We start from the raw sequence: 14,066 nt of genomic DNA, 5'->3' as shown, positions 1-14,066 counted from the left end.
TAGAAGGATCTTGAAGAGTCATGTATGTTCTAGATTTATCTAAACAACCTAACCTTCTGACATGTGTATATGTGGTAAGGAACTCTGCAGAGCCCGTTAAGTGTGCAGCCACTTTCTAACGCTCCATTCTAGAGTTTTTCTTGGAGAGTTATAGGAGAAGGAGGAGGAGTTCTATAAATAGAGGACCTCTCTCTCCAATTGTATGAACCCATGTGAACCCAAGTGTATCCTGAATTCACAACAAATCAATACAAAAAACTAATTCCTTCAAACTAAACTCCAACTAATCAACCTTCAACTAATCAACTAAACAAACAACTAATCTCCACTTTACTTCCTATACTCCCCCATACACCAACATTACTAGTCAAATTCCAACTTCCTCTGTTTCTTCTGCACCTAACAAAACAACCTTATCTCTTTTTTAATTTTATTTTATTTAATTTAATTCTCTTGTTTCTTGTCGGTGCTATAGTTTTTAAGTAATACTAGACGTTTTTATAGTTGGGTTTTTAGTACTTCAAATAAAAGAAATCATCAACAATGGAAAAGAAATCATCATCGTCTTCGTCGTCATCGTCTTCTGCTGCTAATGCAAGTTCTTACATGACGGAGCTTTTTGGGCCGAATCCGTCTTCTGCAACAAATGCTTCTTCTGGGAGTTCCTCTAGCATTTTTGGGTCCGTCTTTGGACCGCCCTCAACGGTATTCTTACTTTCTTTTGTCGTTTTAACGGTTTTAAATGATGATTCATGTTAATCGTCTTTTGTATACTGTCGTCTTTTAAACAATTGATTAAAAAGGGGTTTTTGCTGAAATATTCAAGCTTTTTTTCTAAATCGTAATTGAAAATCCTGACTCCGTCACTAATTACGTATACATGTACATGGACGTTTTTCTATTCTAAGTTATGGGTTTATGTGGGTTTAAGCATTTTTTTTTTTTAGGGGTTTGATAATTTCAAAAACAATTGGACCATGCATGCAATAAAAATAGGTCTATAATTTCATCAATCAAATTAGATTTCTTAAGTTGTTAATTCTCCTCATCTATCAAAGATGGGTAGGCATAATTGCATAAAATATCCTCATTATTGAATTTGCTTCCTTGAATTGCAAAATGAAATCTTTCTTTTTCACAATATACTCCAAAATAGGTCCAAAACATTAAATTTGTGTCTACTTCATTATCTCTTGCTATATTCAAATACGGATTTGTCGTTTTATTTTCGTGTCTCATTTTATATCCATTGGCCCTCTTCCTAACACATCATTATCAACCATAAGAAATTCTTTTGCCTTGGTTATCATGATAAGCAGTAACCAGCTAGCTTAACTGGTAAAGTCACGTGAGATTGTGAGGCAGTATTCATGATCTGGGTTCAAACTCGTTTGCAACGTATTTGCGCTTGTGACTCCCTTTATAATATAAAGTTTTTTTTTTCTTTTTAAAATATTTTGAAAATTATATGAAGTAGATAATGTGTGAAGAAAAAGAATTATTATTAGGACACGAAAATAGGACCGAGGATGGTTATATCCACTTTTCTAAAATCACGGTTTTTTTGGAGTTACTTACATGTCCTTCTGATCTTACAATTTTGTTGCTATTTGTTGATTAAATTGTCTTGTGGTACAATATTAAGAGGATATAACCCTTTATTCATAAGGGTGATGTATCTTTTTGGCTTTGTTAGACTGATTTTAGCAAAAGGTTGCAACTAGGAACAAGTAACGTGATAAAGTAAGTTAACCAAATGTTAAATTGATGTATGAGTCCAATTTTAATTTGTTAATGTTGCTTGTTATGGGATTCATAAAAAAGTTGCCAACCTTTTGACAAATTTCCTTCAATTATTCTCCTTTTAATCTAATTAGCTTTTTGATCTTCATTAGTGCTCACAAATGATTGTTAATTACTCCCTCCGTTCCAATCATTTATTTACCTTTGATTAATCTTTTCACTATAAAGAATATAAAACATAAGCAGATGAGCGAGATAAAGAGAGTATTATAAGAAGATAACTTTAAGCGACAGGGCTAGCAGGGCTACTTCCCGTAAATAACGAAATTTATGCTAGATTTCTATGTTCGTTTAGTAAATTTGTCTTCTAAATTTAATATTTACTTCGGACTCCAAATTATAATTGAAGTTTGGGAACATCATGAGTTTAGGCTTAACAATTTATTTGATTTAGAGTAAAATGGAAACATAATTATATTAGCGAACCTTATATAGACATAGATCGATTACATTAGTACATTTAGGATATTTTTTAAATGTCCAATTTTGTCCTTGTTATTGTTTTTTTTTTTTCTCTCTCTCTTTTTCGCCTTCAGTTATCTTTCAATTTTCTACAAATTAAATTTTAGCTAAAGATTTTGCTTTGTTGTTTTTTTTTTTTTTTTTTTTTAGGGAGGAAGAAGGGATGGTCAAGCAAGCAATATCAAGCATAATGCTCCTGGTATAGTACTTGCTAACTTAACTATCATCCTACAATTTATGTCTATTATCTCAATTATTTACGTTTGATTAAAATACTTTATTTGTGAATTACAATTAATAACAAATTCATCATTTTCTTATATTGGATTGTTAGGATTTGGTGGCAAGGGAGAGAACAGTAAGAATTCATATTACCAACAGGAAACAATTGAACAACCATGCAACTATAGCAACTCTATATACTATGGTGGCCAAGAAGTTTATTCCCCTACCACCCGTAACACCGCCGACTCCCACCTTACCGTAAGTTATGCTTCATTTTATTCGCAATATCGACTGATAATGAACTTTCATAACAAAACACACACACACACGATTATAACACTATATATCTAGGTTTAACTTTTCTAGTTCATTATTACTAAGTAATTTTAAAAGTAAATGCGAGTAGGATGGTAATAATATGGTATCAAAACTTCGTATTTTTCCTAGACTTAGCTTGTATTTTCCGTTACCTTGTTAATATTATTAAACTCGGGTATAGTTTTTACTAAATTTTGAATTGCTTTGATTGTACTCAGTTCAAAAAAGATGATCAGCAGGATGATGATCCCAACAGTGCCTCAAGGGGAAATTGGTGGCAAGGTTCGATATTTTACTTCGCATATTACATACTCCCTCCTATTCCGAATAAATGTCTCATTTGGACAATGACACGAAAATTAAGAAATATAGTTAAAATAATGAAAATTATTGTATAGGGGTAAGAATATATGAGTTAAATAATGAAAATTATTGAATATGATGGGTTATGGGGTTTGGGGTGGTAAATAAAGAAAAGAGCTAAGGGTAGGAAAGTAAAAAACCATGTTCAAATATGGCAAATGGGACAGTTATGTGAATAGACGGAAATAACAAATGGGACAGTTACTTAGAATAAGAGGGAGTATAATTTTCGGTTTATTAAATCATTTTACTACTCCATCCAAGAATATTTTGTAGCTTAATTATATCTTTTGAAAGTAATTAACCATGATTAATATTTTCTTTTTCAGGATCACTTTATTATTAGCTCTAAGCCTCTTAGTATGTGATAGCATCCCTCTTGGAAACTAAGGTAAGCACATTACCACAAAAACTCAATACTCCCCCGTCTCAATCATTTGTTTACCTTTGATATAGTATGTTTAGGGTGGCTCGATCATATTATGCTATACTTATCACCAATCTACCCTAGTGTCTAAATGGTTCCTTAGATTTAGGTGTGGATCGGACACAAACAACCTTAGCTCCGTATTAATAACATAAATAGATTGTTTTCAAATGACCAATGATGAAAATATACTATACATATCCATATTATTGAATACTTACATTGAGTTGATCGGTAACCTTAAATGAGCAGTTCATCTCGTGTAAGACTGGTGTATGAATAGACTTAGTCACGACCCCTAACATAAAATGACTGGTATAACATGTGATAGAACCATTGTCTGAATAAAACCGTCTCGCGTTACTTAAATGAAAAACAATTTTTGGGCTACAATTTTTTTTTGAAAAATTTTGATGTCATGTATTCTTATTAAAGAATTGGGCCACACACATATTCATGGAACTACTCAACTTGTGTATGGACTCTACATGGCCAAAGTATATAAACAAGATGAGGAACTTATTAAGCATATATCAAAATTTCAACTATTCTTATATTCTCATGCATTATTATTATTATATTATGTCATGAAAAAATCCAATTTTTTCCAAACATTTTGACTTTTTATTAACAAAAATTCCTTTGTTCCATTTTTTGCAGGGATATGGGGGATATCTTCACATGTCCCAATCTTTACAAGAAGGAGAATATACCATACAAGTAGTGAAGCAAATTAAAACTTAGCTATATATAAATATAAATGTTCTAAGCAAATAAAAAAAAGTTTTAGATAGTATAAAGACTATAAGTTGTTAACAGCCTCAATCAATTTGCTGGGATTCTTTTTAATTCCCGGCATTATCGGAGGGCATAGCTTTAGTTCAAGCAGTTAATCTTGTGTAAGGCGATTTTATACTAATATAGTTGTAAAACAGATCTATACACAACCCTATTACTGGGTATAAATGTGTTATTAAAAGATCACGTTTTACGAAAAATTTGTGTAAAATCATCTTATACAAGTCTTTGTGTAGTTTAAATGGATCAGCTTCGTCTGACATAGTTGTAATTTGTATGTTCAATAAGTAGTATATATATGGACTACCTTTGTAAACATAGCTTTGATATATAGTCTCTTTAATATATTCTATAAATTAATTAGCCATTGTTCTCCTTTTCGATGTAATGTTGTTTCTATTTTGAGTTCCCGTTGTTGGGCCTTGATCGATAATTTTACTAGCTAAATGTCTTCGATTAGAGAGAATGACGTATAAACGCGTAAAAAATTATATTTCCCTAATCCTCGACGTGAATGATATAGCGAGTTGAGTTAGGTAATAACGTGGGTTGAGACTATATATACCTTAATTGGCATTGATGTTTTCCTGTATGTTTTACATGATAAATTGTTCCAATCGAAAATCTTTGCCATTTAAGGATACATAAGAAAATGAAAACTTAAGTGAAACATTAATATGTTATGTAGAATTTCTTAAAAATCCATAACTTAACTTCTCTATAATAATCTGGAAAATGACTTTGACAATAACATGACAATGAGACGAAATTAGTTATACAAGTTTACAAGAGGTTCCGACAACGTAAAGGTATATAGACATTATTGCAAGTCGAATAATCAAAATGGGCATTTGGTCTAGTGGTATGATTCTCGCTTAGGGTGCGAGAGGTCCCGAGTTCAATTCTCGGAATGCCCCCACTTTTTTTTTTTTTTTTTTTTTTTTTTTTTCATTTATACTTGGCGTATTAGACTATTAGTGTTTGGATTTGAGGCAACCTTTTGCTGAAACGTTCATAAATGACAGCACAGGCTGGGTGTACTCACTTATTATTGCGAGTAACCTAAACCACGAAGACGATTTAGAAATACGAGTAACATAAACCACGAAGACTTACCAATTAAACTATTACGAATTTACGATCACTTTATATTTATTTTTCTTGTGTTAAATACGACATTATAATCGAACTCGTAACATATCCCTTTTTTCGTCGTATTCAATAGCTACGAGTTTTAATTTACTCGACGAACCTACACCGGACCTGGAACAAAAGAGTTCTAATCACCAAATGCTCCCGTGTTAATCCCAACTGTATCCATTTTCACAACCAAAACCATGCTTCTAGCAAATAAAACATAACCATTCCAAGTTTAGTACCTTACTGAAAAAACTTCCTTAACTCTCTGTTCCAATCAATTGCGATAATCGACAAACAAGAAGATTTGAACTCCTCGACAACAAAAATTGACAATCAAGATAACATTATCACAATGAAAAAAGCAAACGAAATTGCTAAATAACACGAAATTAGATATCTCAAGAAAGAGATTTTCACAGTAAGTGGATTATACATCTGATGTACTACCTCCAATTCTATAATTTTTGAGTATTATAATAAAGTTTTTGAGTTTTGTTTTAAAGTTTCTGAATTTCACTATGAAGTTTTTGATTTTATTCACTTCAACATTAAACTCTACAAAATTACAATAAAACTCAAAAACATTACATATAAGTTTACTTAAATTTGAGTTTTGACGGAAAAAATATTAAAATCTAACTTAAAAACTTTAATATGCTCAAAAAAATACACATATGCTCAAAAACAAATAAAGTTTGAGGTAATAAACTCAACAAAAATACATATATGCTCAAAAAACAAAAAAGTTGGAGGTACTACATCCGATGTATGTTCCTTTTTCTCAGATTTTCATCGTACCAAAAAAAAGAGAGTTTTTTTCTTAATTTGACTAGTCCTAGATAAAACTTGTTTCAATTACACCATAGAAACTTAAAATTGAAGAACAACAGCTTAGCTTAACTAAACACCAGATCTACATTCCTACACACATTAATTAAACTAATTAAACCAGATTTTACATCATAAACGAACTAAAACAGTTAGTAATTAACCTGCCAAAACCGTAAGAGTCCTTCCTTGCCTCTTCAGAGCATAAACGACATTGTCCAAATCTTGTTCACTCGTTAATCATCATCTCCATTAAATACACCATTCGCTCCTCGGGTGGGAGCCCAAACAACTCTCTCACTCTCATTTGCTTGGCATTTAAGAACCTATACGCTTTTCTACGAGTAATCGGGTCAAGCTCCATCCTTGATAACTCTTCAAATACCTCTTGAGTTGTATAAACTTGAGGACGACCCTTCTCAATTACTTCATTTCCCTCTCGGAGAGCCTGTGCAACATTGTCCAAACCTTGTTTGATGATTGAAATTTCTTCCCGAAAAATATCTTCTGTTGCCTTTCTTTTTTTCCCTTTCTTAGAATCAGCCGAGTCTTTAGAATCACCCATCTTACCTTCCATTGTGCCCTCACTCTTATCACTCGATTCAGTAATAGTTGGTGTCATGTGAACTCTCTTCTCCTTAGCTGTACCAGATTCATCACCAGTGGCTCGATCTTTTGAAAGAAGTTTAGCCAACAAATTAAAGTGAGGAAAAGGCGTGTTCTTCCATTTCTTAGCTTCTGGTTTTCTCTGAAAACGATTCAAAATAGATCAAACACTTCATTAAAGTTTAATTTGATACAAAACAGTGAAATTATATACAGACAGAGGTACATTTTATACCGACAGACGTACACTTAATTGGACAGAAATAGCACCAGTAATTGTTTCAAACATTCAAGATCGATGATTTGTTTATATTACATACTGTAGAAAGGATGATACACAAGCAAATCAGTTGAAAAAGGATACCGAGAATCTAACCGAATACTAGATGTCAGATACAACATAGGAGATACTATGATCCAATACAGACATACAGCTAACCAACTGATGTTAAAGAACCACGTTATCAAGTAAAATCCCGAGCAAAGCAGGAAAATCGTCAAAATAACTTGTTCAAGATATCGATTCTCGTTTTTTTCTGGAATCGATTAATCACCCGGTCACTATTTTAGCGAAGTAAATACTAATTCCTTCTCAACAATTCTATATCATTAAGAAAAATTGAAAGAATATGTAAAATATTGAATGGTTAGTTATTAAGTAAATACCTGTAGTAGCGAATCCCAAACTTCATCTTCATATTCAAACATCGCTGTCACTTCATTCCATCCCCAACCACTAGCTCCAAATAGATCAAACACTTCATTAAAGTTTTTCTTTATCGTCTTAAGACGATTCTTAAGGTGATCTTTGGTGAGAGGGAGCTTCATTTTCTCTGAACATTCTTTAACAATGTTATCATATGCATGCGAAGTGAAACTCCCATCGACTCGATTCCCGAGAACAACTTCATTCATCAACGCGTCAATAAAAAATTTATCCATCCGATCAGTCCATCTCAAGGAGGATGAGCTTGGAGCTTCCATACTTTTCTGTTTTCCCATTTCTTTAACTGACAGTACACAAAAACTGTCATTAAAAGAGATGAAATTATGCAAAAACTGAGAGGAACACAAAATGAGCAAATTAGATAAAATGAAACACAAATTCTGTCATAAAGTGTAAAGGCAAACTTATAAAAGCCAGTAGATTAGCAGCCAGCAGCGCAGCAATACAGCCAAATTACAAAATACTCACAAAAGTAAAAAATGCTCAACAGTTCAAACATCAAAAATTCAAAATAGAAAAACAGATCACTGATTAGATGAATATAGCTCACAAATGGTTCTCAGAGCTACATGAACAACAGCCTCACGACGTGTTTTTCCCCATATTAGTTCTAAATTTTCATTCTCTTCATCCTCTCCATCAGCCACCATATTGCTTTGTTCATCATCACCAATCAATAATTCATTTCTGACACTCTCCAAGTCTCTCTCCATATCTTAAAAAGATACCTAAAATGTCAAGATGACAGTATATATAAATACATCTTAGTAGACCTATCAGCTAGATGGTCATGAAAACAACAGAAAACACACAAATGCAACACTCATAATGAAAAAAAAAAAAAACCAGAAACAAGTTGATTTCGACTTAGTTTGCAAATAATAATCCATAGTGACTATTCAGTATTCAGCCATCAAAATTCTTCTCACCACACCTTCATTAATCACCATTTCCAACACATTCATTCTTCCAGTACCTTGTCTTAGAAAAAGGTGATAAACCTGTTTTCCTCCATCCTTACTTCATCAACCTCTCTTCTAATCAACTTTCTCTATCTTACCCTTCTGGGAATACGTCTAACTCCTGTGTTTCCCAAACATTCAGCCCTAGTTTTAACATATCCTTGTCGTTGACGCTATCCGCTTGTTTTTAATACTCGTATGTCTTTAGCAATTTGGCTCTATCAGAAAGACACTGATTTTTCCTTTATAAGCTAAACTAAAGTATCCCCTACTGATAATTCATATGGACACTTAAAGCTAAACTAGTCGATGGATCTCTCGTTTTAAGAAAAGCAGTTCATTAATCGAAACCCGTATGAATCATCATCACTATCATTCACCTTTCTATGGTCCCAGATTATGGCGACAATGGTTGCATACAAGGTGTCAATCCAAGAATCTTGCTCGTATGAACCCATTATCCACGATTCTTAACTCAAGTTGATTTCGAGATGTAATCCCATCGACAATCAAACAGAATGGCCAAAATTACTGAAATAAGTTAATTTCTATAGACTCGAGTTGATTGCGAGATGTAATTCAATCGACAATCAAACAGAAAGACCGTAATTACTGAAAGAAGTTAATTTCTATAGAAATCGAGTTGATTTCGAGATGTAATTCTCGACAATCAAACAGAAAGACTGTAATTACTGAAATGAGTTAATTTCTATAGAACTCGAGTTGATTTCGAGATGTAATCCAATCGATAATCAAACAGACAAACCGTAATTACTGAAATAAGTTAATTTCTATAGAACTCGAGTTGATTTCGGGATGCAATTCAATCGACAATCAAACAGAAACACTGTAATTACAGAAATTAGGTAATTTCTATAGAACTCGAATTTATTTCAAGATGTAATTCAATCGAACTAAAGATTATTGAATTACCATCGTCAAATTCAATAGAAATCGAGTTCTAGTATAAAAAAATATTACACAGGAAGAGATAGAAGAGCGAAAACGAACCTGATAAACTGAATTTGAGATTGAATCAATTTGGAACCGAATTTGAAACCCTAAATCCCCAATTCGCAAACCCCAGAAATTTTGTTGTAATCGAGAGTGAAGTGAGAATGAGGGATATGTCGTGATTGTTTCAAAAATTCCGAGTGTCTTCGATTTTTGAAGTAAGGGTAAAATTGTCATTTTATAATTAAAATGAGAGTCTATAGAAAGTCTTCCAAGTTTTCCCCAATAAGAAAGCGGATTTTATATCTAATTTTCGTGTCTCATCTTGTGTCTCTCAATAAACCATGTCAACCAAAAGCTAAAGTTGATGGTTGGAGTCACAAGATCGGTTTTTATTCTAACACGCCCCTCACACGAATGTAACGGGCTTGAAGTGTGGATGCAACTGCAGGTCTCTCCTTATCTGGTGCTTAATATTCAACTTTAGAATTGAGCGAGGTGGGATTTGAACCCGTGACCTTTTGATCATACTAGCTCTGATACCATGTCAAAAAACCATCTCAACCTATTCACAATTTTTATTTCCGGGCACATCTCATATTCTCATCTTATGAGATTTACCTTTTTTAAATAAAGATTAGGAAAAATTACAAATAACCACCATGTATTTACGTGTTTTTACAAATAACCACCGCGTATTTGTTTTTTTACAAATAACCACCAAACTTTAATGTATACTCCCCAATCACCACCGTATATCTGTCCCGAGACACATTTTTCTTATTTTCCGACTCGTTAATTAGCGATTTTTGTCTAATACCCAAATTACCCCTTTACTTTCCAAATCATTCAATCATCATTTGTAAAAATCATCAAATTACTCCCAAATCACTTGAATCCCTAAATCCCCAAATATATCAATCAATTGTTCACAGTCAATTGAAACCCAAAACCTTTGTTGAATGCTCACAATCTTTCAACCTCGGTCTGTAGAAGGGGAAGAAGTTGAAGGTTATTGGGTGCAAAAAATGTGGGACGAGAAATCAGCTGTAAGTCGGGTTATATATAGCATCTCGGTCGAAAATCGATTTAACACTGAGACAATACACGATTCAATTCTGGGTTCGGTACCGAGTATGCGTGTGATGCAGGGGAAACCATGGCGGCGTGAACAAGGAGTAGCGGTGGTCAATTGGTATAGTGGTGCTGACCATCGTTTCTGAGCTGCTGCCATGGTGATGGTAGTATCAAATCGGAATCGAAAAAGTAATGGAAGCCATTGATGGTTGTACAGATTTGTGAAATGAGGGTAGCTTTGATGGTGGGTGTCGATTTAATTATAGAGTATTATGATGGATTGGTGATAGAGAAGGAGATCAATTTAGGAGCTTGGCTATAGATAATTTAATTGTGTGAACTATGAATATGCTGATCAATTGATCGACAGATTTAGGGATTTAGATAGGGATTTGGGGGATTTAGGGATTCATGCGATTTGGGAGTAATTTGACGATTTTACAAATGATCGAATGATTCTGGGAGTAAATAGAAAGGGTAATTTGGGTATTAGACAAAAATCGTTAATTAACGAGTCGGAAAATAAGAAAAATGTGTCTCGGGGCAGATATACGGTGGTGATTGGGGAGTATACATAAAAGTTTGGTGGTTATTTGTAAAAAAACAAATACGCGGTGGTTATTTGTAAAAACTCGTAAATACATAGTGGTTATTTGTAATTTTTCCTAATGATTAATACCTATGTGACATATGCAGAGGTACTCGAATATAAGATGAAACACGGAAATGAAGCCGGGGATTCGTTCTCGTTCAATAGAGGCATTATACACACACTCAGCCATCAAGCTGAGGGGAGCAGATCAGATCAGATGAGCTTGATATCATTCCTAGTTAGTGGACAGCTAGTTAGTTACCTCAAGGTTTCCACACAAAGTGAGAACGTGGAAAAATTCCATCAGATATCATCTGGATTGTAGTTTTGTTATTTTAAGTTGTTACTAATTTATGGACCGTTTTCAGACGTATTAACGGTTTTACAGGAGACCGACTTTATTTTTCTGTTATTGTACTTGATATTTTCACGAGATTGACCTGTGGACTTATGCAGAAAATCTGAAAGATTGTCTTCAAAGGAGTTTGGTGAGGATCAGAAAGTCAGAAATCATTTGGCACTGATGAGGATCTTTTGCTGGTAACTTTTGAACCCTAACATCCATTACTTAGTTGTATTTTCGAGTACTGCAACTCCGGCTACTGCGTTCGATCACTTAGTCGTCCCGAAGCAGCTTACCTACCATTAAGATATTGAGATACTAGGGTAATGTTGTATGATGGCCAATGCATGGGCGTCTTTCTTGATTAGGAGTTATGACCATGTCTTAGGAGTTATGACCATGTCTTAACAAGACCTATAATCAAAAGTACTGTGTTAGGTCTTGTTCATTTTGGCTTTATTTCAGCTTACTTTAGCTCGGTTCTTTTTTTTTCATTGATTAAGTTCAATTAAGATCTCAGAGTAAAAGAATAAGGCTTTACAGTTTATAAGTACTGGCGGAGCTAGAAGTTGTATTTTGAGGAGGGATAAAAAGTTCCGAAATTTCAACTAAAAACTTCGAAATCCTATCTTCTTACACAAATCTTAACTATGTTGTGATCAGGGGCGGATCCAGCCCAAGGGCTATATGGGCTGGAGCCCAACCTCTTTTCTGAAGAAACAAAAATATACTCTATATAACAAGGTGTAACATAAAAGCATGAAGATACACTTGGTCTTGTGGTAGAATACTTGTCTCCTATTCTTTTGATTGTAGGTTCGAAACCCAACAGGGAGAAATTTCCAACATTTTTGTTTGTATTTATACCTATCTTATTTTTACACTTATTTTTTGTTGTAGACTGTAGTAGTTGTATAACGGTATTCTTACATTTCTTGCTACTTCGGCTAGAGGTTTTTATACTTCTTATACAAAATGTCCACCCCAATACCCCATACTCATAGTCACTTTATTTAATGCACAAAAACTAAAGTAATCCGTAGTATAATGTCTCAAAAATCTCATAATTTTAAAATTATTGTTGCTTCAAATATCACGAAAAATACGTTAAAATGAAGCAGTTTAGGGTAAACCACGTATAATTATCAATTCCAAGTCTTATATAGCATTTTAGAAAGAAAATTTTTCCAACGAGTAAATTTGTTAGCCCACCGTAGATTTGAATCCTGGATCCGCCCCTGGTTGTGATTTAGCTTGGATCACATGAAATTTTATGTCTGTGGAAAAGCAAATAAATATTTGACTACACATTAAAAGAAAACTCTAAACAAAAAATTGAAAAATATCGAGATGCTTTAAAATGAATAGATAGACAATTAATCAGAACTTATAAAATATTGTACAATATAAGAAGCAAAGGGTTTTTGCAAGATTGCGACGAATATGTCTGTCACAAATGAAAATTTGTGTTTGCATCAAGGATATGTCGATATGAGATGAAAAAGGTTCTTTCATTTGTCATTTTGTATAATACTAAGACGGTTTTACACAAGTATATTAGTATTCGAGTAAACGTGCTTTTGGTTGGATGATTTCATGACATGGTATCAGAGCCAGTGTAATCAAAAGACCAACATGCACTTTTTTTTCTGCTTATCCATGTGAAAGAACTCCAATGTTAAGCATGCTTGGCTGAGAGTAGTCTTAGGATGAGTAAACTCCTGGAAAGGTTCCCAGGATGCGCCTAAGGTCATGGGTTCAAACCAACTATGAGGAGGCCTACAAGATCGATTTTATACTCTAATAAAACGGTAAAGAGTAAATCAAATAATTACTCGACCGAAATACCCTTAAAGTAACTACGAGTACTTTTTAACTACCCAAGCTAAGTTTGCTAATCCATCGCTTTCATTGCAACATCACAAACCCAAAAATGATAAGCATGATTTCGTACACCATAAAGTCTAACTAAGTAAAAGCTGGATTAATGATTAACTGATGTAGTGTAAAAACCCTTTGCTTCATTTTCCCGCAAAAATAAAGAATAATTAGTTTGAATTTCCCGCCGAAAGTTGAAAATCCCCAATTTTTCCACAAGTCTTTGTCTATAATTTCAATCGTCCAAATTACTTTTTTTATTTAAAAACAGCGGTTAGATTTTGATTTATGATTTCAAGTGTAGTCCCATCCACACCACTAGAGATATACTTTTTGTTTTGTGTACTAAAAAAGACGACCAAAACAACAATTGGTCTCCCTTGTGACGGGTTACCATTTGTGGCGGATATTTTGTGAGATAAAATGGTAACAAAATGGGTTAGTAAAGAAAGGGGACCACATGAATAGTGTTGCAAAGAGAGAAAAAGTGGATACTTTGTGAGGTAAAATGGTATCCGTCACTCAAGAGTGACGGATATGTGCCGTCACAAACAAGAATTTGT

General features: G+C 33.5%; 2 protein-coding genes and 1 non-coding gene across 4 annotated transcripts; 2 read left to right on the top strand and 1 right to left on the bottom strand.

Moving 5' to 3' along the window:
- Nucleotides 1-543: 543 nt before the first annotated feature.
- LOC141612417 (uncharacterized) lies at nt 544-4,756 on the top strand. Its single transcript, XM_074431185.1, has 6 exons — nt 544-705; nt 2,416-2,464; nt 2,600-2,748; nt 3,027-3,090; nt 3,501-3,562; nt 4,259-4,756. Exons 1-5 carry the CDS (start codon nt 544-546, stop codon nt 3,515-3,517), a joined length of 441 nt encoding a protein of 146 aa, XP_074287286.1. The 3' UTR covers nt 3,518-3,562; nt 4,259-4,756.
- Nucleotides 4,757-5,241: 485 nt separating this feature from the next.
- Nucleotides 5,242-5,313, top strand: TRNAP-AGG (transfer RNA proline (anticodon AGG)). Its single transcript has one exon. It is a non-coding gene; the product is annotated as a tRNA-Pro (tRNA).
- A 902-nt stretch (nt 5,314-6,215) lies between these two features.
- Nucleotides 6,216-9,821, bottom strand: LOC141612416 (uncharacterized). 2 transcript variants are annotated; one of them, XM_074431182.1, is made up of 4 exons: nt 9,671-9,821; nt 8,248-8,425; nt 7,637-7,980; nt 6,216-7,112 (listed from the first exon to the last, which is right to left on the bottom strand). In XM_074431182.1, exons 2-4 carry the CDS (start codon nt 8,408-8,410, stop codon nt 6,594-6,596), a joined length of 1,026 nt encoding a protein of 341 aa, XP_074287283.1. In that variant the 5' UTR covers nt 8,411-8,425; nt 9,671-9,821; the 3' UTR covers nt 6,216-6,593. The 2 variants fall into 2 exon arrangements, with proteins under 2 accessions (XP_074287283.1, XP_074287285.1); XM_074431184.1 differs by lacking the exon at nt 8,248-8,425.
- Nucleotides 9,822-14,066: the final 4,245 nt, after the last annotated feature.

Source organism: Silene latifolia, chromosome 11, assembly GCF_048544455.1.
Source record: "Silene latifolia isolate original U9 population chromosome 11, ASM4854445v1, whole genome shotgun sequence".
NCBI lineage: Eukaryota > Viridiplantae > Streptophyta > Magnoliopsida > Caryophyllales > Caryophyllaceae > Silene > Silene latifolia.
The sequence above is the reverse complement of the archived record's forward strand: the minus strand, read 5'-3'. Positions and strand labels throughout refer to the sequence as shown.

What these genes read in the sequence shown, in the direction of transcription:
- LOC141612417 (XM_074431185.1), top strand. Translation starts at nt 544, where the DNA reads ATGGAAAAGAAATCATCATCGTCTTCGTCGTCATCGTCTTCTGCTGCT. An exon ending in TATCAAGCATAATGCTCCTG is followed by an intron (nt 2,465 to 2,599) that starts GTATAGTACTTG and finishes TTGGATTGTTAG; the next exon opens with GATTTGGTGGCAAGGGAGAG. An exon ending in CCGCCGACTCCCACCTTACC is followed by an intron (nt 2,749 to 3,026) that starts GTAAGTTATGCT and finishes GATTGTACTCAG; the next exon opens with TTCAAAAAAGATGATCAGCA.
- LOC141612416 (XM_074431182.1), bottom strand. Translation starts at nt 8,410, where the DNA reads ATGGAGAGAGACTTGGAGAGTGTCAGAAATGAATTATTGATTGGTGAT. An exon ending in TGTAGCTCTGAGAACCATTT is followed by an intron (nt 7,981 to 8,247) that starts GTGAGCTATATT and finishes GTGTACTGTCAG; the next exon opens with TTAAAGAAATGGGAAAACAG. An exon ending in TTTGGGATTCGCTACTACAG is followed by an intron (nt 7,113 to 7,636) that starts GTATTTACTTAA and finishes AATCGTTTTCAG; the next exon opens with AGAAAACCAGAAGCTAAGAA.